The 25,608-nt window shown below is 17.8% G+C and overlaps 1 protein-coding gene across 2 annotated transcripts; it reads left to right on the plus strand.

Moving 5' to 3' along the window:
- Positions 1-3: 3 nt before the first annotated feature.
- On the plus strand, positions 4-25,432 carry LOC108001231 (peptide transporter family 1). 2 transcript variants are annotated; one of them, XM_062081448.1, is made up of 10 exons: positions 4-131; positions 1,234-1,268; positions 12,219-12,297; positions 12,476-12,704; positions 15,359-15,633; positions 15,723-15,805; positions 18,102-18,515; positions 18,680-18,926; positions 22,465-23,048; positions 25,176-25,432. In XM_062081448.1, exons 1-10 carry the CDS (start codon positions 95-97, stop codon positions 25,350-25,352), a joined length of 2,160 nt encoding a protein of 719 aa, XP_061937432.1. In that variant the 5' UTR covers positions 4-94; the 3' UTR covers positions 25,353-25,432. The 2 variants fall into 2 exon arrangements, with proteins under 2 accessions (XP_061937432.1, XP_061937433.1); XM_062081449.1 differs by lacking the exons at positions 4-131; positions 1,234-1,268 and adding an exon at positions 7,111-7,299.
- The last annotated feature ends 176 nt before the right edge of the window (positions 25,433-25,608 follow it).

Here is a 25,608-nt window from a genome sequence, read left to right on the forward strand (position 1 = left end):
ACCAGAGAGTCGTAAAAAGATAATACAATTGAAAAAGTAAATCAGTATTAGACTTAACATTATAGAAACAACTTTAATAAATTACAAAGTGAATATGAGCGAAAGAAAAATTTCTATCAACGAAATACAAGGTATATATTTATATTTTAAGAATCGTTTTATTCTCCATATTCTATTTTTATATATTATATTATTTTAAAAATTCAAAATCAGAAAAAATATTATAATTTCCTAAAGTATTTTAAATCTATTATAGAATAATTTCTAACATAACATTTTTATTATATTTAAATACAAATTTTGAGTAATTTAATTTTATTATTATTAATTATAAAAATAATATTAAATAAAATATTATTTAAATATTTTTGTAAATAAATATCAAATATTATTTAAAAAATATATCATAAGAATTTAAACTTCAATAATGTGATACCTCATTGAAAATGATGAATATTTTTGATTATATTTTATATAACATATAATTTATATTTAACATATATTTTATATAACATATATGACATAATGATAAAATTTTGATAAACAACAAAATTTATTAAAAGTTAAAATTTTTTTTTAAATTGAACGCTAAATTTTGAATAAAAAGTTGTTATATTAAAAAATCTTATTTAAAATTGAATTTCATTGATTTCATTGATATTGATATTGAACTATGTTCTTTGATAAGTTTTAATGCGATATTTGGCAGGATAATTTGGGTCAAATTTTATTTTCAATTTAATTAAATGTTTGATTGAATCTAATTTAAGTGGTCTAATTTAAGAAAAATAAATTACTACAACGATTTCTCAATATTAATTATTAAATATTAATTAATAATCTAACTAAAATAATATTTTATTTTTCTTTTTATTATTTCTTGTAGTATGATAATAATAAACAATATTTTAATTTCACAATTTATTTTCTTAAAAAAAAATCCTTCTTTTCATTTAATTATCTCTGATATATATCAGAACATAAGTATATTAGAATATATATATATCAGAATATTATAAAATAAATATCATTATATTAAAAAAATATGCATTTTTAAAACTTATTATTGTACACGTGAAATTTAATCTTTCTCATGATTTAAGTTACATGAATTTAATTAAAATACCATCAATAAAGATTTGCTGTTAAAGACTAAGATTTAAAATAATAGCATGAATGTATTATTGTGTCATACGAACGTTACCACTGTTTCTACTATTAAATGTTTTTCAGATCATCCGGACAATGACGCGGAGGAAAATCAAAAGGTAAATATACTGGATATATTATTATCGATATTGATATCAAAACGATTCATTAATGATAAAAATATAATTTTTCTATCTATCTATGCGTAATATACCATAATATAAGTGATTAACATTAAAATAATTAACATTATTTTAAAATAATTTATTATGAAAATTGTAAAATTATAAATTTGCTGAATACTAATTATTTATATATAATTTAAAATTAAATAATATTTTATTATTTTTTGTTCTCCATCACGTAATAAAATCAAATTTTTGTAATGAATCGATACTATAATTTTTTTTTATAAATTAATTTAATTTTAAACTTAATAATAAGGAACTGAATATTTTAATGAGTTACATTTAAATTACACATTCATATGTTCATATCGGTCGCTATCATTTCATTTTCATAACAAGGCAATATCTTTGCTAAAATTGAGGAATAGAAATACAAATTTGATTAAGCAATAAATCTGTTTTTCGAAAATTATATGAAAATATCTTCGTAATTCGTTTTTTTCAATCCACTAAAAAAAATCACATAGCCAATAAAAAGAGAAACTAAGAATAATTTTCGCTTAAATTATGTATACGTATACCAACAACAAATACTTTCACTGAGTTAATTGAACTTTGTACATAAGAGGAATATGAAAATGATAAAATTCTTTTAAAGTGGAAGATTATATATTATTCAAGAAGAAATATTTATAATTCTTCAATAAATGTATTGAGAAAAAAATTTGTTGAATATTATAAATTACTTCTCTACAATATTAAACAGTTTAGTAAAATAATGTCACGTCATTTTAAATGGAAATTGATATCAAATTTTACTTTTTTTTTTTACTTTTAAACGTTTTTTGTTTATCTATTATATCTTATTTTCTTAAAAATTTATGATATTTGTTATCATTTGAAATAAAAAAAATAATTGTATATTGAAAATATCAACGGATTTGAAGTAATCTTAACGATTAAATAACGCAAATTAAATAAGATTAATCTGTTTTTTATCTTAATAAACATTTGATATTTACACAATTGTCAAAATACAACTGTAATTACACAAATGTGAATTATGCAAATATATTTGCAATTATAAATACAAATATTGACTACAACATTATTTTAAGAAAAATTATTACATAAGTTTTCTCTTTCGTATACAATCCTTCGCGTGTTACAATATATTCACTGTATTCTATAATTCATATATATATATATATATTTGAAATGTTTCAAATATAGCACATATATTGCCATCTGAAAATTTTTCTTCAAAAAGCTACTAATGTCACTGCAATATCATATTTTTAACGCAGCACGGTTTATCAATATACAAGCGTTTTTAGCGTAAAATTGCTCATAACTTATTAAATAAAATTCAAGTAAAATTTTTGTATACTAATTTTCTTATTTATTTTGATCTAGAATCAACATTCTAAAAAAATTTTAGATAATATGAATATAAATATGAATATACTCGATATATAAAATAAATATTTAATTCGAATTTTTAATCTTTAAAAATATATAGTTTTCAAAATTTTAATAAAATACAATCATTTAAGAAATATATATATGAAATTTCACAAATTTTAATCTTCTACGTATAATTCATTCATATTTAATTAAGAATTAATTAATTTTACTTATATTTGAAAATTTTTCAAAGTTGATTTATTCGAAAACGAAATTTTCTTAAATAAAAAAATTTTATTTTTTCTTTTCATTTTATTTTTCCATAAGAAATCTCCAGTCATATATATAAAATGGGACATTACAATATCGTATTTATGTTGGAAATATGAATTTATAAATTCTTACTTTAAGTAAGAAGATTTCATAAGGTATTATCTTAGATTATAACGATAAAATGCTAGATTATAACGATATTTCGTAATGAAATTAAAGTTTAAATTAAAATAAGTAAGTAAAATAACATTTCAAAAAATATATTTCAAAATATTGCATTCAATTAATATCTTATTATATTTGATAAGATATAAACTTCTCTAAGTTATCAAATTGCAATTTATGCCTTTAGCATAAAGGAAATAATATAATAATATAATTCATCAATTAATAGTATCTTATCAAAATATAGCATATAATAAATATTTTAATATCCATTATTATTTTATTTTATATATTTTTCAAAAATAGAAATTATGAAAGAGAATTTCAAAAAATTGATTAATATTTATAATAATTTCTTTTATTTTTATTTTTCAGCTAAGATGAATAATGTTACAAATATTAATTATTTACTATGATAAAATTAATTAATATTATGATTAATTAATATTATGATAAAAATAAATATTATTAAATTATAAAAATTTTTTTTGTTTCTATTTTATTCATTTGATGTTTATAATATTTATTTATGCAAAATATTTCAAAAAATCCACACATTAAAAATATTCTCTATCATACTTATTTTACGATATTATATATATATTATATATATATATTATATATTATATATATTATATATTATACTTTTTTCAGTAATTTTTTCAATATTAAATTTTTGTATCGATATTATAGTGCATTTCAAACTTGTATTTTATTGTATACTTTATATAATTTTTTTAATGATTGAACTGTAAAAATATTAAAGTAATTATTTAATATTTAGTTCAAACACAATAAATATTTTAATATGCACTTCCCTTTTTCATGTTTAAAAATAACCAATTGGTTAAAAAAATAATTTAGTAAGAACGTCAATTAATTCGTTTAAAAAATACAATGAATCTTTCTGAAACAAATGTAGATGTCAAAAGAAATTTTTCGTTGATCAATGAATATTAATCTTTTAAAAAATCAACTTTAACAGTAAATGCATTGTAAATTTATGAAAGTAAAACCTAAAACATACAATATTGAAATTTTTTTTAAGTATTCTAAAGAAAAATAATTTTAAATAATAAATTTTAAATAATAAAATAAAAATGTTTATATTAAAAAAAATAAGGAATATAATATAATAAAATCAATTAAATTTGTATAATTAAATAATTTTTTATAAAAAAAGTTATTTTAATAATAATAGATTTAATAATAGATCTTTTTTCATAATTAAATTATTATTAATGAAATTTTATTTAACTTAAACGACAAGATAATTTTGATTATATTTATAAATTTAATTTCAAAAGTTTTTTTAAAAATTATAAGTAATCTAATTATTCTAATCAATCAATTATAATAATCAATTATTCTAATCTAATAATCAATAAAAAATCAATTAAATTATAAGAAGGAATTTTGCAATTTATAATTTGTAATTTATTGAATTACTGATATTATTAATTGTAAATTATGCAAGAAGATTTAATGAATTCATCGAGGAAAATAGATTTTTGAAATAGAAAATTATAATTATTTTTATTTTTTTAATTTATAAAAAATATTGAAAATAAACTTTTCTTCAAAATTAGAAATTTAGTAAGAATATTTCAAATATATATTTTAAGATCAGCTATATAAATAAATCACAGAAAAAAAAATATAAAAATATTTGAAATATAAAAAAACAAATAATAATATTTCAAATAAGCTATTTATGATTTTATATTTTAATATTATAACAGTATAATGTTTTAGACAATACAATTTTAAAGTTATATTATTATATATAATATAATAAAATTCAATCAAATGAAAAGATAATATTTAATTTAACAACCAAAATAAAAAATAAATAGAATACAATAATGCCTCTATAAGTGGATTATGTATTATGATTCCTATAATTAGCGATTCATTATCTTTACTTAATAACGAATATCAATCATATAATTCGATTCTTTTTTGTTAACATAATTTAAACATAATTTAGAAAAAAATTAAATTCTTAAAATAAAATATAATAAAAATAATTTTTATTTTTATTTTTTTTTTTTAGAAATGTATTAATAATATTCATAATTTGCTGGAAAATAAAACCAAACACGATACTCAAAATGATTTTAAATTTATAATATTGTAAATTTATATTCCGTATATTTATATTCTTTTTTTTCTGTGATTCTTATTTTTTTTATCACTTTTTCTTGTTCGATTGAATATTTTTTCTTGAAAACGAATATATTTAAATTTTCTCGAAATTATACAAAAATTCTACAAAATCCAAGCAAAATCATTCGCTTCATTGATTAAAAATTATGTTTCTATAATTGACAGAAGCCAGAATTCCTAACACTTATGGAAGCACTATTGTATGTCTGTGATTTAAAATGTAATAAGATATAAAATAATAGATATTATTAAAAAATGTAAAAATATTATTAATAAGAAATTACAAAATAAGTTATAAAATAAAATAATATATACAAATAATACTAAATAGATTCAATACTATTTAGATTACAAATACTTACGTATTTCTAAAAAATTTTAATTTTAATTTAATGAAAAAATTTACATTATTATATTATAAAAAACACATATTATGGAAAAAAACACAAAATATTTAAAATACAATAGTTATTATGATAACTGAATGAATCTCTATTTAAATTTTTGTCCATGTACTGTTAATAAACATTAAAATTTACATAATTTTAAGGAAATAAATTTTTTTTATGTTATCTCATCAGAAACAATGTTGGATTTTAAATAAAAATATATTGAAATATAATTATTATTATTGTTTATATAATTATTATATTGTTATTTATATAATTATTATATTGTTATTTATATAATTATTATAGTTATATATTATTATAATTATTGAAATAAATTATTAAATTTCAAATATTATTTTTGTGACTATTACTTAACAAAGAATATTAAATCAAAAATGAAAAAAAATATATATTTATTCGAAAAATAAACTTTTTATATTTTTTGATTGATTTAAATTTTGATGAATAAATATTAAATAAATATTAATCTGTTACTACAATGAATTTTAGGATATAATCGTAATTGTAGAATAAATAGAATTTCATGAAATTACATTAATATTTATATAATGTAATATTTACATAATTATTCATTATTATATTGCATGTAAAAGATAAAAAAAAACATTTATTTCATTTAATTATTTCAAATTCATATTAAAAATATATAATTGAAATAATTATTATACATATATTTGTAAAATCAATTAAATATTTAATTTTTATTTAGTTTTTATTTAGTTTTAATTAATATTTGAAATAAATTTAATAAATTTTACTTAAATAAAGATTAATATCTAACATAATTAAAAGAATATTTCCAATACAAATATTTTTATTTCTTATTTCAAATATTTTAATTATTTTAATTATTATTTAATTATTTTTTAATAATACTTATCTATTTCAATGTTTTAATATCTCTTTCAAATTATTTCTTTTATAAAAATTTTTCGTTTGTATTATTTCTTTATAAATAAGATATACAATACAATTCAGTTTACATATAGCTAAAATGGTAAGCTAGTATTAAAAGGGGGGGGAGGAGGACTTTCACATTGTACCAACTATTACGCGAGTCGTACAACTACCTAGCAATGTTCGTCAATGCCATCGTCAGACTTAATCGTGATACTTACGTATTGTAAGTACGCAACAAAATCAACAGTACAGTTTCAACTACCAACGGTGACGAACATTATTCTTCTTCGAATAGATTTAAATAGTACGATCTAAATTTTACAATTAAAATATAAATATATTTTAAATTATAATTATAAAATATTAATTAATATATTAAAATATTACAATATTATAATATATATTATAATATAATTAAAATATTAATATAAAATTAAATATTACAAAATATAATTTAAATGTTGTGATGTATGTTTCTAATTTCTCTTTTCTTTTTATGAAATATATTTTACCTGGAATGTAAATATTTTTATTTTTAATACAATTAATCTAATATATTTTTCAATAATATATATTTTTCATATGTGAAACTTTTTTAAATACTTAATAATAAATTTAAAAATAATTAATATTGTGATAATATTTGTGTCAAATCAACGATCACAATGGTTATGGAAAGTGCGACAGATATGAAGGTAGAAATATTTTTCGATTTCTCCTTATTTTATCTCGATAATATATTGATATAACATGCAATAAATAATGATAAGTTGATATTAATTAATAATAATTCGATTCTTCTCTAAATTTGTGAATGAAAAAATTTATATTTTCGATCAATCATATTCAATCAGTTTTCTTTTCTTATTATCTTCATTCTAATTATGTTTATTTTATTTTTCTTCTTTTTAATATCATATTCCTAAAAAATATACATTGATTTTTCGTAAAAACAAAAAAAAATGTATATTTTTTAATTGAAAACAATATTTCATTATTATTAATATTATATTCAACATTTTTTTATAAAAAATTAAAAAATTAAAACAATATACATTTTCTCTTTTTCTTTTTCATAGAAAATATTCATTTCAACTATTTCAACTTAAATTTTACCAAATAAATTTTAAATTAATATTCTATTTTTGTTTTTTTATTAATTATTATCATAAATAATTATCAAATATACATACATACAAAGTATATAAAAAGTAATTATAAAAAATTATAAGTAATTATAAATTATAGCGTAATTCTATACTTCTGGATCTGAAGATTTGTAAATATGTGCGTATAAAAATGACCTCAAAATTCAAGGTTAAATTTTTTTTTTATTTTATAATATTCTATTCATTAGAAAGATAAAAAATCTTAAGTCAAATCATAAATTGCAATTTAATTATCATAAATTGATTTGAAAAAGAATATTAAATTTCCATTAGTTTTTTAGTTAATTATAATAATTTATTATATATATATAATAATATATATTATATAATATATATTATATATAATAATATATATTATATATATAATAATTTATTTTATTTAATTATATAATTTTTTTAGTTGTTCAAATTTGTTTTATTTATAATTTGTTTATATTTTTCAGTCAATGAAAAGAAAAATAGAAAAATATATTTCAGATTTATCATTATAAATATTTATCCTATATTGTAAAGCGTCAACTAACATTAGAAAAAATTTGTTTTACATGATGATAGAACCAGTAGACCATAGTAATAATATTCTCTTTTTTCTCTCTTCTCATTCACAATAATGGAGTGAAAATTAGACAAATTTGAAAAAAGATCTGAGATCACTAATCGTGGAATAGAATATTTCCATGAATGGAATAAATTCATTTCATAAACATTTTTGCTATTTTACTTCTGCGCTTGATCATCTTTTATTTTCGACAAATTTTTTTACAATATTTTTTTTTTCTTTTTTCTGTTCGATATTTAAACAATATTGAACTCTATTTCTAAAAATCTTTATATACATTGAAACACATGTAAGCATGAAATCAAGCAATAAATTTAAGTTAATAATCACTAAAAGCTAAAACATTATTCTATCATTTTTAATTTTGTCAACTATTGACTTAAATTCATCAGTTGAATTGATACATATATTACAATATATTTCAATGTTTTAGAAATGCAAGTTCGATGTTGTTTAAATAATGAAAAAAAAAAAAGAAGAAAAAGAAAGATATAACGAAATGGGATATATAATGATAGATCTGGGATGACAATATCCACAATAAATATAAAATATTTTTCTAACAAAAGAATATAAATAAATTATAAATAAAATAAATTCGAAAATTAAATAGAATTTTAATATTCTTTTTTAGCAAAAAAAGTTGAGTTGCGATCCATAATTTCTTTGAAATTTTTTATCTTTATGATGAATAGAATATAATGCAATAAAAAAAATTTAAGCTTGATTTTCGAAAACATTTTTGATGGGTTAATTTTTAAATCAAAATAAGGAAAAAGTTGATATAAAAGTCGCAGTTGAAACTTATTTATTAAATTATATATTATAATAATTAATAATTGTAATAAATAAAATTTATATTAGATAAACGTGACAAAAATAAAGTGTGACAGTTCTATTTCGTTACGCCGTTTGGTACTGTCTCCGTTTCGCTTTATATAATGCAAACTTAAATTGCTTGTAATTTAATAACTAACTCAATCAAATGTTCTATATATTAATTTTTTATATTTATTTTAATTAATTTAAAAATCCTATTAACATTCTTTCTCTCTCTCTCTCTTTCTCTCTCTCTTTTATATATATATATATATAATATATTTCTTGAAAGTTTACAAAATGTATCATAATTCATTGATTATAATATGACATGATCTTGATACAGAAATATCAAAGATAATATTAAAAAATTTTTTTTAAGTAATTTTATTTTATTATATTATTGATATTTTCAGATTTTTTCAATATTTTATTTAATAAATAATTTTTCAGTTTTGTCAATATTTTATTTAATAAATAATCATTTAAATCTGTAAAATTTTTCTTTTATCTTATATTTTTGTAGATAATAAAAATTAAACTCACTGAATCATTATTATTGATATTTATAAGGATTTCTTCAATTTTAATTTTTATCATTTTTGTCATGTTTTTATGTCATCATAATTTCTACAGAAATAGCAAAAAAGTTAAAAACTTATAAATGAATTATTACACGGCTAATTTCAATTCATGGTTTATTTAAAGAATATTGTTAACTTATCTCATTCCTAATTATTTGAGTAAGATAAGTTTGAATAAGTAAAAAAGAAATAGATAAAAAAATATATCCGTACAGCGTTCTCAATTTTACATGAAAAATTTTATGTAACAAAATAATAATAAATAAATAATTATAAGTTATTGTATTAATTACTAAAACTGTATTATTAAATGTAGAGTAAAAATAGATTTTTGAAATATATAAATAGAAAATAAATATTTTTCGAATGATTTAGGATTTTTGAATGACTTTTTTAGAAATAAAAATGATATAAAAAAATAATATTTCAAATGTATATTCCAATTTCATTTTATACAAATAATATTATGAATAAATAAGTATTCAAAGAAATATAAAGAAATATATTTTAAATAAACAATTTTTAACATTATTACAGTGTTATTGCATTATGTACTAGAAATAATATGAATGGGATAAATTTTTATTTTATTAAACGAAATATTGTAATCATCTTGAATCTGATGAATTATTATATATTTTTATATCTTCAATTATATTTTTAAAAATTATTATTAATTCATATGCAGCGTATTAAAAATATTGATTGAAATTTATTTATTATTTTATAAGTAATTTATTAAGTAAATTATTTGTATTAGATGAAGTGAAAAATTATGATAAAGATAATTATTTTGGTTTCAATCTCATTATGTTTATATATAAAATATATAGAACAAACTTCAATTGCTTAATAATTTAATAAATAAATCTTAATCGATATTTTTTATATATCAATTTTTATATAATATTTATTTTAGTTTTTAGATTCGATCATTTAAAGAAGATTTCATAAATATATTATTATTCTATAATGATAACAAATAATTAATTATTTTTTATATATCTAAATAAAATTCTTCTTATTTTTTGAAAAGAGTTTCTTTTATATAAATATATTATATTATAAATATTATAAATATTGTTATCTTATTTATTTTTTAATTAATCAAAATAGTAATATAAAATATTAAGTATAATATCTTTAAATAGTAACTGAACGATTTAAATTTTTAACGTTATATTTGTCACATTTATAAAAGAAAAATAAAAAAATGAATGAAATATTCCATCTATCGGACGATCACATGATTACGTGATATAGCAGACTTTTTCTTTTTTTCATTATTATTGAATAATCCTAGAAATTGAATATTACTAATATTTTTTATATAAAATATAAGATTTAATGCAAAATAAGATATTTATGTAATTTAAAAAAAAAATAAAAATATTCAAAAAATATTATAATTGTAATATCTAAAAAAAATAATAATTAAAAAATTAATATCATTATCTTGTTTTATATACTAATTTATTGTATATAATATAAACTTGTTTTATATACTCATATCCCATTCAATATAATCAATTTATGAATGAGAGAAAATGTAGCTTTTTAAAAATTAAAGATTAAAGTAAATAAATATAAGATAAAACTATTAATTATTTAACTATTAATCAATTATTCACATCATTATTATAGTGAAATAATTAATTTTTCTAATGATAGAAATTAAAACTACAATAATTATTTAGCTTTCTTGTTATTTTATTCTAGATAAAAGTGTGCTATTTAAGTATGTCATTTCTTTCTTATAAAGAATAGTTCAGATAATATCATCAAATATTATCATCTCATTTTGTGTTATCAATATTAAAACATTTGTTAAATAGGATTGAATAGTTTTAGAATGAAAATTTTGATTTTATTCTTTTTTTTAGATAAAGAATATATAAAAAATAATAACTTTATTGATTAAGAAATAAAAAATAAAAAATAGAACATATTTATCTCCGATATTTTTTGCGTTTCAATTAAAAGAGATATTTTATTAATTCTAATTATAAAATTTAAATATTTTCAAATATTATAAATATTTCCTTATAAATGTAATATTATATTTTAGTTTTTTTTCCTCAGTTTTATTCAATTATATATTATAATTATATGAAAAATTCTTGTTTTGTAATATAATTTGTAACAAAATGATAAACAAATATTTAATAATAACAAACTAATTTTTTATTGTATTTATTATTAAAACAGATTAATTAATTAATTGCTATTTCGAACAAGAATGATTTTTTAATTTATTTTAATTTTATTTGTATTTCAAATAGTGTAAATAATTAAAAATTATGTGCAATCTATTTTACAATAAAAGAAAACGAATTCTTCTTAATCAATAACAACAAAGTTAATCGAGTTACGTAAAATATACTAACATTTTTTTCGACTTTACAAACTCACACAAACAAACTCGAAACTTTATAGAACAGATTATACAGTATTACTATCATTTTATTTCTATCATTTTTCAGAAAATGAAGTATCCCAAATCAATATTTTTCATCGTTAGCAATGAATTCTGTGAGAGATTCTCTTATTATGGAATGCGTAGTACGTAAAAGAACTCAATATTCATTTTTTTCATTATTATTTTTTTTTATTTTTATGAAAATTCCAGAATAATGAAATCCTTGATATTCACATTCTTTAATTTATATATTTAATTTAATAACAATTTGTAATATTCATTCCCAAATGCCATTTAATATTAAATAATTTGTTTATTTAGCCATATTGACGCTTTATCTAAAGAATCAACTAATGTACAGTTCTAATACATCTACCGTAATATATCATGTCTTCTCGATGATGGTGTACTTTTTCCCTCTATTTGGTGCGATGCTGGCAGATTCCTTATTGGGAAAATTTCGCACGATATTCTATTTAAGTATTGTCTACGCCATAGGACAAATTCTATTATCTTTAAGTGCGGCACCTCCCTTGGGATTACCAAGCAGGTAAGATTAATTTTTTATTTTTAATTTTCATTCTTAATTATTATTTTTAATTTAATAAATTTTCTTATCAAAATCGTATCTAAAATATTCATTAATTCATAAATAATGTAAAAACAATATCATTGTTTTATTAATTTTATATCTATATAATGTGTATATATAGTTTTAAACAATTATCGTGAAAAAGAAATATTTTTTAATTTTTATTGTTATAAAAAAATATTTTAAAAAATAAGTAATTTTATTTAGATTTATTCTTATCCTTGATGTATATAAAATTAATTTGATTTAATTAATTTGTCTAAAAGTTTAATGATTATCAAAAAAAGTTTTGATTATTATTTTTATTCATCAAAATTTTATCAACATTATTATAATTTTAAATGTAATAAATAGTTTATATCCATGTTGGATATTGTAGAGGATAATGTATTCGTAAAAAGCTATATAAGAAGATATTCAAATTTTTTCATCTTAGAACAAACAAATTAATTGTTAAGATTCTATAGAATATCAAAAAATTCCTATATTATATTTGTTTCACCGATTTCACAAAAGAAGTATATTTTTTTAGCTATTTTTAATTGTTTTTATTTAGCTATTTTAATTATTTTATAAAATAATAGAAAAATATTTTCTTTTTTTTTTGTTATAAGAGAAAAAATAAAATAACTATTTTTATTAGCTAATATAGCTAATATATTATATTATAATATTATATTATTAAATATTACTTATATTAGTATATTAAATAATACTTAGTAATAATACTTATAATACTTAATAATGTATTAAATAATATTTAATGTAAAAATATTTTTCAATATTTTTTTGAAAAATCTATTTTAAGAAATTTTTTTATAAATTATAGTTATTTTATAAAAAATAATATTAAGTATATATTAAGTATATAATAATAAGTTTATAGAAAATAATACTTAAAAATATTTATTATAACAACAATTACTTATTATTTTTTTTTAATTTATATAAAAAAATCTTAGATATGAATTTTATCCATAATGAAATTTGAAAAACTTCACTTAATATTAAATGTTAATGTATTTGTTTATAATGAATATATAAGAAAATATTTGGAAAGTGGATGAAAACACAAAATTTATTAATATATTAACATTTATTTATTATATAATTTTTTATATAGTTTATTTGCAGCAGTGACAAAGATGTCCCATACTACGTTCATTTTACTTCATTTAAGTATCAATTTCTTATAACCAATATTTTTATATATTAAATGTATTTGTTTTATGCCTCTAAAATCAATTCTTCAAAAGTAAGTATAATATGAATATTAATCTACATAATATGGATATTAACATATATATTAACATATAATAAAAAATTCAAATAGAATTTCAAATAGAATTTGAAATAGAATTTGAAACTTTAGAATTTTTAAAATTTTTTATAAAATAAAGATTTTAATCAAAACTTCTATTTAGATTTCTGATACAAATTCTGAACTTCAAAACTTATTAAGATTTTAAGAATTCTAATTATATTTAGAATAATTCAATTCTTCATAGTCATGAAAAATTTGAATTTTAAAGTTAAGATTTAAATAATTATCATTATTCAGCATAACAAAACAATTGAAAATCATTACAAAATTCCATCAATTGTTCATTATGAAGGAAAAGGATATTTTTAATCTACATTAGAATAATTATAAATGAATTATTAATGAAAAATCAAATGAATAATTTTAAAAAATTATATATGAAATGTGTATGAACTATATAAATGTAAATATTGAAAATAAATACGAACTAATAAATTTTTTATTTTTTTTTATTATAAACGAAGTTGAATAAGAAATTCGGATAATATAATACGATATAATAATACGATACAATTTTTGAAAAAAATAAATATAAAATTGCTTTAAGTATTAAATATAAATTTTAAAATATCATATACATCATATAATCACAAAATAAAATAAAATAAATTTTTAAAAATTTTCTTTGAAATTTTCTGTTGTAATAGAAACAAAAAAGTAGTTAAGTAGTAGTAGTAGTAGTAAAAGTAGTAGTAATTAAATTATACAAAACATTAATAATAAAAATTATAGAAGATCATTGAAATTTTTATTTTCTAAATTTAAATTTTAATCATTTAAAGATTTTATATATTTTTTTTTTCTATATATATATATATATATATATATATAAGACAAAAATTTTGATATATAATATCAATATATATATATATATATATAATAATTTTTCGTTCATTTAATAATATAAATTTTATTTAATTATCTAATAATTAATTCGTTTATTATATTTTTATGTAACAATATATATATATATATATATATATATATATATATATATATATATATATTTCTTGTGTAATAAAAATATAAAATATTATATTAAAAAAAATTATATTAAAAAAATATATATTATACTCTAACTATTGTTCAGTTAATCAAGTATTATTAAAACTTCTTTCGCATAAACAAAATTTCATCGTATATAAATTCATTAATTAATACGTTAATATTGTTCAATTCAATTTATATTATAGAATATAATGTGTAAATAAGAATAAAAAATATATGATGATCATTTTCAAATTTGAACTGATTTTTAATTATATTTATTAAACGTGTAACTTTGCAGAGAATGTTCATTACTTAGTCTACTCCTTATAGCCATTGGCACAGGTGGTATAAAACCTTGTGTGGCTGCATTTGGTGGTGACCAATTCGTATTACCACAACAGGAACGATATTTGTCCACATTTTTCTCCTTGTTTTACTTTTCCATCAATTCTGGATCGTTGATATCGAGCTTCTTGATGCCCATAATACGTAATGATATCGCATGTTTTGGTGATAAAACTTGTTATTCTTTAGCATTTTTTGTGCCAGCCGTACTTATGATTTTATCAATTAGTAAGTTTCTATAAAAAAAGTTCAAAAATTTTTCTAAAATAACGAACTAATTTATAATATAATTAATTATCGTGATTTTTTTTCTTTAGTATTATTCATCTTTGGTAAACCTTTGTACAAAATAGTAAAACCTACAGGCAATGTTGTGTTAAATGTTTCCAAATGTATATCGGTAAGTTCAATAATATATAAAATCATACAATTGATTAAGAAAAACTAGATAACGAGATTTATCTTTAAAAATAAATCAATAAAACATTTTTCAGTACTGTGAAATATTGATTATCCAAACTAATTGGAAGATAAATATCTTTTAGATAAATGATTTTTTGAAATAATTATTTGAAAATAGTATTGTAAAATAGTATATAATCAAATAAAAAATATTTATATATAATAAATAATAAATAATATAAAAATGCATTATTTAAAACAAATCTAGTTTATTTCAAATAAAAAAAATTATTTCGAATAAAAAATTATAACAAAGAATAGCAAATAAAAATAAAAGTTCATAATATATAATATAATGATATATATATATATATAATATATATATAATATATAATAAAAATATATAATTATAGAGAAACTAATAAGCCTTTATATTTTAAATTCTTAATAATATTTCAATTTATTTTATTTTTAAATTAAATTAAAATTAAAAAAACAAATACAAAAGCAAAATTTTCTTTTAATCTAATTAGATATAAAAATCACACCATAAAAATAATTATTCTAAGTTAAATTAAATTAAACTAGTAAAAAATATATTTAAATGTTAAAATTTACAATAATTTCACAATAATTTATACATTTATATTGTAATTACATTTTACACATTAGGTGCATTTTTTCTTCTTTTATTTTTACTATATTAATTATAATAAATTTTAAATATAATAAATATAATAAATGTTAATTGATATTGCAAGCAATTTTCTTTCATAATAAATTTTAGAAATTTATAAAATATTCCAAATTATTCATCTTTAATATTCACAAATTAATAATGTATATTAAAATTTTATTTACATATTGTAATCTTGAAATCATAGTAAAATTGACACGAAATAATAAAATTAACATAATAAATTGATAAATGATTCTAAATTTTTGTTATATTTTTGAAAAAATATAAAAATAAAAATATAAAATATATTATTTTTAAAAAAATAAAATATAATAAAAATTATATTATATATAATATTATAATATTATATTATAACATGATGATATACTTGCTAAAAAGCTTTGCAAATTGACGTTTTTTTATAGAAATATAAAAATTATGATTTATTTCTAAATTGATTAGAGCATTGATCAATCAGTTCTATCATTTATAATGTTACCGTTTATAATGTTAAATTAAATAATATAGTTAGTTGGCTTGCACAATATAATTTGTTCGTCTTCTTGCGCTCTTTTTTTTTCTTTTTAATGCAATTATATCATAATACATATTCGCATATAAAATGTAAACAATCATTTTATGTCTGATTATGTTTCATTAATTATAATTATAATTATATATAATATTATTTGTTGTATAAAACGGCTTAGAAGTTTTGTATTCAATTAACTAATATTAAGTATATTCTATCGGAAAATATATTTTCAATCCTTTTTAAATATGTAATTTAATTTATTTCTTAATTTTAACATCAATCTTTTTTTTTATTACTCATCATATAAATGAAATCTTCAGATAACATTTTATTAATTACTTTTCATTTCTTTTAAAAAAGTATTTTTTATTTAACTTTTTTTTTCTTGAAATCATATTAAGTATTCATTTTACTTCTTGTAAATATTGTTTTGTTTATATAGGAAACATAATAATGTATAACACACGTTATATATACATATATAACAAGGTGAAATTATATTTTTTAAAATAATATAAAATTTTAAATAAAAAATAAATTATCATATTATATTTTGTTAAAAATTTATTTTTTGACTTTTCGACTATAATAATTGTAAAAAATTGAAAATTCATATAATTATATAACCATATACAATGTATAATATGTATAGTCTTTTTTTATAACAATTTAAATAACAATACAAATATTTATAACAATATATAATATCTTTGGAAATAAAATATTAACAAAAAATTTAAATGATTTAAAAATTTAGAATGATTATTTATAAATAAGATTATGTAATACATTAATAAGATTGAAATCGTATAAAAAAAATTAAAAATCAAATTATTATAATATTTATTTATTTGGAAAGATTAATAATTGTACTTACTATTTTGTCATATTTATAAATGATCAAAAAATATTCGAATATGTTACTGTCATTTATTTTCATGTATTTGTATAGTTAAACAAATGTATTTTTGTCAATAGAAACGTATCTAGTTTTTTTATTTATCTAGTTTTTTTTAAATTAAATTAGATTTTAGTATGACAATAGTAAAAATTATTTATAAATCGTATTTGAAATTTTAGCATGCTATTTATAAAAAGGTAACGTTAAAAAATGTTAAAAGAGATTATTGGCTCGACTATGCAGATGACAAGTATGACAAATTATTGATAAATGATATAAAGGCAGCTCTACAGGTGATGATATTATTTATTCCGATACCCATTTTTTGGGCACTTTTCGATCAGCAAGGATCTCGATGGACATTTCAAGCGACCAGAATGAACGGTGAAATTGGAAACTTTCTACTTCAACCAGATCAAATGCAAGTGTTCAATCCTTTTTTGGTTCTTGCATTCATACCTTTGTTTGAGACTTGTCTTTATCCAATCATGATGAAATTTGGCTTTCGAACTCCGTTAAGAATAATGGTAATCGGTGGCTTTTTAGCTGCTTTATCTTTCGTTGTCGCAGCTATTGTTGAATTTCAACTTGAGGTACGTGATTAAATTGAAAATAAAACGTATATGTATAATAATAAAATATATGCAATATATAAATCATTAAATACAAAAAGAAATTTTTTTTAATTGTATCAAGATAATTTCATAAAAAATATTTTCAATATTTTCATATTAAATAAATTCTTTTTATTTTTCAGTCAACGTATCCAGTTTTACCTTCGAAAGATTTTGCACAATTACGCATTTTCAATACTTTAAATTGTACCGTAGAGGGGAAATTACGAAACGAGAACGAATCGCAAGAATTGTCCTTTATCGTCAAAAGTATGGATATGTGGGAGAATAAATATATTAAAACAAATGGCCAAAAATATGTTAATTATGTAGCAAATTTCACATGCAATGAAGCCGGAATTATGAACATATCTTCAAGTGAAATAAAAAGTATGTCTGTCAATAATTTCACAAAAAATTATTTAAGAATTCCAAAATTATTTAAAATAATCTTTATTTAATCTTCAACAACAAATTCTAAAATTCTTAAAATTGAATGTATTTGTTAAACGGATATATATACGTAATTATTATATAGTGTTTATATTTGATTTAACTTCACAATATAACTGTTATAAGTTAATCGAATTTTTATAATTTATCAATTTAAAAAATTTATTATAATAAGTGTTAAAATTATATTTTACCATCTTTATATAATATTTTAACATTTTACCATATTTTCAAGTTTTTTATCGAATATTGAAATGTAAATAGGATAAAACCAAATAATCGGTTTGCATTTTATCACTTATAATTTTAACTTATAATTTTTGTATTTGTAAATGTCGAGATCATAGCAAAATGCTTGTTTCTAATTTTTATTTATTAAATAAATTACATTTACATAAGATAAAAATAAGATAAAATAAATTTAAAAAATATTTTTTAATAAATATAATAATAAATATAATTTAATAATAAATATAAGAATAATTATATTTAGAAAATAATTACATTATTTAGACATTTAAAAAATAGATTATCTTCGATTTCGAAAATGTTTTTGAATATGTTATAGAAATCAAGATTTTGCTCAACTCTTTTCTATTTATATAATCTTAGTCTAAGATTTTTTTGAAGTATTTGCAAAAAAAATGTTGCTACTATTATATTAAATTTCACACATACATATAATTTGTAATAACATGTAAGTACTCACATCAGTATGCAATTGCTTATCTACAGTTTCTATAAACATATCGCAGCGACCGATATTCAAAATGTATAAAGACTGAATCATTCAAAAAGCAATTTTCTCATGAATTCTGATCGATTTGAAATATTTTAACCAATAACAAGCTGAATATTTTATTGGATTTGTGGAAAAATAATATATAAAATAACCGGAGAGCGAAAAGAAAGGTTAAATTATATCAAAATTATAATAACAGAAATTACAAAAATAAGTATTAATATTAAGTGTAAAATTCATATTAATTGCTGCAATATTGCTATCATTGCAATTTTGCTTGTTCAAGGATTGTTTTATAATTTATTTTCCTTCAGATCCACGGAATGTTCAAGTTATAAATAAATAGTTATATCTATCTAAGAAAACGAGGTAATAGACATAAATCATGCACGATTGTTACATGGCTATAACTATTAACTGCTGATTGAATTCTCACTTGATTCTCTGGCAAATCGATACTGTTGTTCTATTTTTACACCAATTTCTGAAAATTTTAATATTTTTTAAAATTGAATAACTTTTTTAAAAATGGATCAAACGATTTTTTTTTAGTAATTATTCAAAATAGAGAATACCGATTTTTAATGGTATTTAGATATGTTGTAAAAATCAACATAAAAAACAATTTTTTCTTGGCATGTTATCATTCGATCATAATTTTTTAAGTATTTGTTAAAAAAAATTGTTTATTATCGTTTATTTATTTTATAGAATTTTTTTTTATACGTATAAATCCGCAGCTACATATGCATACGACAACTATTCTCTGTTATTTAAATGATGGTAAGCAATTAATTGTATAATGGATACTACTAAAAAAATCTTCCTTATAGATTAAAATGCTTTAAAATCTCAATGCTTCCATGAATCTGAAATCTATGTAAAAATAAAATATAATACAACTTTTGAGCCGAAATTATAATAAAAATCAAGATGATAATAATTATGACCATTGTAATTTCAATCAAAGATTTTATATTTTATTTTATTAAATTTAAGACATTTTAAGTTTATCATAAATAGTTTTTCTATTCGTTATATATTTTGTCGTTTTTTACGATGCATTTATAAAAATAATAGATAATGATTAATAGATTAATAGATGATTAATAGATATTTAAAAAAATAATAGATAATGATTACATATTTACGTACATACAATTGTGAATGTATAAGAGAAATTTTATATAATAATAGCAATCTTTTTTTGCAAATATATCGGACAGGAATAATATATAAAGGAAAAGTAATTCAAAATTTTATCCTCTATAAGATATCCAAAAATTATTAAAAATGGTAAGAATCCTCTTATTTCACATAGTTATCAAAAATTCAAATTTTTGATCCGATTTCAAGTTATTTCATTATCATTCATTTTTAACTATTTTTGAAAGTCATTTATGTAATTAAGTTTTACTAAGTCAAAAAGCGTTTATATAACAAAATGAAAATATCTATCAAATATATGTTTATTTAAACAATTGATAATTAATGCTTTCATATTGATGGATATATATATATATATCCATATATATGGATATATATATATGCATATATAAAATTCATTGTAATAATAATAATCATTTTTTGCATAAATACAGGAAAAAATTATTTTTTATTATTTTAAAATATTGATTTGTATATTATTTATATTATAATTTTAAAAAATTATCGATTACGATGACGTCCATTTTTTTAAATAATTATCGATATTACATTTATAATAGATATAATAGATTATATCTTTTATAATAGATATCCTATTTTAATATTTTCGAAAAATCAAAAATGTTTATTTCTGAATTAAAATTTTTTCAAGAAAGAAAAAATATATTTTCTAATTTTTTAATTTCGTAAAATTTTTCAAAATTTTTTTTATCATCTGATTTTTTATGAATAAAATTTCGAATGATTTCTATGACTGATCAAAGCAAAATTCAAAGAGGATAATAGAAGCATAAAATGAATATGAAATATAAAGTTTTTATTTAACATAAAGTTTATATTTATTGTATATTAGATATTCATTAATTTCTCAAATATTAATAAAGAACTTTTGGTACGTATTATAAATAAAAAATGTGCGATTTTTGACAAATGAAAAAACTTATGAAGCAGGAGTCAATTTCTTTCTCTGCATCTATATTCTAAAAAACATCTACATCAACTTAATCTAATCCTTATTTATTTTGAAAATTAATAGTTACTTTTTTGATTAATGAATAAATAGATGGATGAATAAAAAACTAAAACTATAAAAATTGCCAAATAGAGAACGTGATACAATATATATATATAATACAGCAATATAATATACAAAAGCAAAATAAAAAAATGATAAGCTTTTTATTAATAAAATCTTGGAATAAATATATGAAACTAAAATTTGACATTTAGATCTGTTTGTATTTCTGAATGATCAATGGAAATAAAAATTGGTAAATTTAAATTAGATTAAGTTAGATTCAAATTTCTTTTTTGTTAACAAGAAAAATATAATATCCGATTTTACCTATATTATATTTCTAATTATTTTTTAAAATTTTTAATATTTTTTTTTTAATTTTTTCAATCATTCTAATATTACTTTTATTAAAAATCTGTTGATAACATATAATTTTGATAAAAAAATTATTTATTTCTATTTATATATATCTAATAACAGAGTTCTAAATGAGAGCTCCAAATTTCATTCACATCTATAAGTTTTAATAAAATTTTATGTATTTTTAGGGAACATCTTTGTATTTGAAGCCGAAGCAAATTCTTGGATTATCACGCCAGAAGGATTTTCTAATCATTATAAAGATTCGATTGACAAATCAAGAACAGGTGATCCTTTAGTGCGTGGTCTCATCTTTGTAAACACATTGAAATCTGTTTCCTTAGAATTGATGAAGGATGGAACATCTTTTCTTAAATTAATGATGAATAACACATTTGACAAAAATGAGGAATTAAATTCCATCAAGCCTAACACATATGATATTCATTTAGATGGTAAAAAAGTACAAAGTAATATTCCTTTCAAACTTGGCGGAGTTTATACAATAGTAGGATCTGTTATTGAAAATGAAACGAATGCTGCAGTCGTAACGGTAACTGATCCAAATTCAGTACATATATTATGGTTGATTCCTCAGTATGTTATTATTACGATGAGTGAAGTCATGTTCTCTGTGACTGGATTAGAATTTGCATTCACACAAGCACCTAGCAGTATGAAATCTCTTCTACAAGCTTGCTGGCTATTAACAGTAGCTTTTGGTAATCTCATTGTAGTCATTGTTGCTGAAGTTTCCATCTTTAATCGACAAGTAAGTATAAAAGTAAAAAAAAGTGGATTAATTTTATTTTTAAACAATTAAAATTGAATCTATATTAATGTTCGCGAACAGTTTGCAAACAATTTACAAATTTTATCAAAATTTTATTCAAAAGATATCTTATTTAGTATTCGTAGTTTACATTTTATTTTATTATTTGATGCTCGCTATTCATATTATTTATGAATTCATGAATAATAATGTGAATCCAACACCGATAACAATCTCTACATAAATAAATGTACAAACTTTTAATAAAAACATACAAGATATTCGATTACATTTTTAACATTTCGATTAATTCAAAAATTAAAGATTAAAATAAGATAAAAATCAAGAATAAAGTCATTCGGCTTTGTTTTTTAATTATTAACAATTGAAAATTGATGGAAATAATATGGGATATTATAAAGAGCACAATAATTCTTAAACTCAATATTTTATATAATTCTTTATTTTACATAAATTATAGAAAAGAGAAACAGAAAAGACAAAATGAATGAATTGATCCTATTACCCGTTGATTTTTAAATAAATTATTAATAAGTAAATAACAAAATCGAAAAAACAACTCTTTTATTTTTGATATATATATATATTTCCCTTTTTTCTCTATTATTTTAAAAAATTCTTCACGTATAAGTGGATATGCATTATCTATATTCTAAGAAATAGTTTAAACAATAAACTTTAAACAAAAACTTTCCATTAAAATTTTCATTAAAACATTTCCATTAAAAACATCCATGTAACATCAATTTCCATTAAAAACAAAATGACCTTTTGCAATTTAATAATCATTTTATTTATATAATTTCATTTCTTTTGCATTAATTAATGTCTTATTTATCATTATGTATTATTATTAATTATATTGTTATTTACAATTTCAAATATATCAATACCAATTAGATATAATATATTTATGTGAACGATAGTTTTCTTTTAAATAATTTTTTAAAAAAAAATTTTTTTTCTTATAATATCTCTTATTTTTTGCGAATTGTAATACAAAATTACAATTCAAAAAATAGCCGAATTCTCATGAATCAATTTTTAGAATGAATTTAAACAGCAAAAAAATTGCTTAATATATACTTATATATTTATACATACATATATATCTCTAAAATTTCAAAATTTTTTGAATTTGCGGATTGAAAATCTTTTTTTATAAGTTTTCGTTTATATATGGTATAATTGTGGTAGTCATATATATTATTATAGATGCAGAGAGAATTCAATAATATAGTATCAAAATAATTCGAAAAATCGATTCCCTATTATATATGTAAAGAATATACATATATTAGTAATAAAAGTTAAACAAATTAATCGTTCGAAATTTTTTTTATATTTTTCATCTTTATTTGATCTTTATGCAAAAGTATTCAAAAAAAACTTATTACCTATTAATTAATGGATTATTACCTCTTATTTTTAATTCCAATTAATTCATCTTAGAGTAAAAAAAACATATAATTAATTATTAGAGTTTGTTTCTTAATTCTTGTCAATAAGTATATATTTCAAGTTCATTATAAGATCAGTAAAAAAGAGAATTAATCGATAGATTGATTAAAAAAATTTTTCTTTGGATTTCTAGAATTTCAAGATATCATATAATTTTGAATTTAAATTTAAGCGAATTTAAAAATCAGATTTTCAAAGCTATTAAAATTTTAGATATTAATAAGAAATAAAAAAAAATAAGAAAAATAAAATAAAAAAAAAAAGAAAAATTCTGGATTTCAAAAATTTTTTGAAACTTTAAAACAATTTTAAATTTAAGTTTTAAAAAATTATCAATAAAATTTGCTAGCTTTTAATTCTTAACAAAATAAGTACTCTTAAAAAAAAAGGGGGGAAAAAAGGGAATTTTAATGCCATATAAAATTGTTTTATTTCTTGAATTTAAAAATCAGATTATCATATATATTTTTGTAATAATTCAAAATTAAAACCGATTACCTCAATCATTTTTACATCATGGCCATATATTATTAATCCATCCATAACATTAAACTTGTTTAAAAATTATATTATTTAACTTTTTTATTTTATAAAATTCTTTCTAAGATTAAGACTAATATATTTTTTTTCATTTTTGTTGTTTAGGCCCATGAATTCTTGCTGTTTGCTGGATTAATGTTTGTCGATGTGATAATTTTTTCTGTGATGGCGAAATTGTATAAATATGTAAATACTACTCCGGAAAATGAAGAAATAACTGAAAATATTCAAATGGATGAAAAAGACGGAATAGTTAATAAAGCCTTTAAGAACGATCAATAAACAATACAATTATTATGATTGTACCAATCCATTACTTTATTTTTATATAAATATGTCCACACTGTTTTAAAACAGAAAAATTAGAATACAAATTTAGTATTGTAAATATTAGTTTATTTTTTTATATACATCGATTGAAATTTAATAATTGAAAATAATGCAGGATTATATTAATGTATCATTATATTAATATCACTATATTAATGTATCATTATAAGCAATATTCTTTTTGATTGATTCTTTCGAAATTTTTAAA

This window comes from Apis cerana, linkage group LG11, assembly GCF_029169275.1.
Source record: "Apis cerana isolate GH-2021 linkage group LG11, AcerK_1.0, whole genome shotgun sequence".
Classification (NCBI taxonomy): Eukaryota; Metazoa; Arthropoda; class Insecta; order Hymenoptera; family Apidae; genus Apis; species Apis cerana.

Coding starts and splice junctions, on each gene's coding strand:
- LOC108001231 (XM_062081448.1), top strand. CDS start 95: ATGAGCGAAAGAAAAATTTCTATCAACGAAATACAAG. Junction 132..1,233: donor TTCTATCAACGAAATACAAG/GTATATATTTAT, acceptor AATGTTTTTCAG/ATCATCCGGACAATGACGCG. Junction 15,634..15,722: donor ACTTATGATTTTATCAATTA/GTAAGTTTCTAT, acceptor TTTTTTCTTTAG/TATTATTCATCTTTGGTAAA.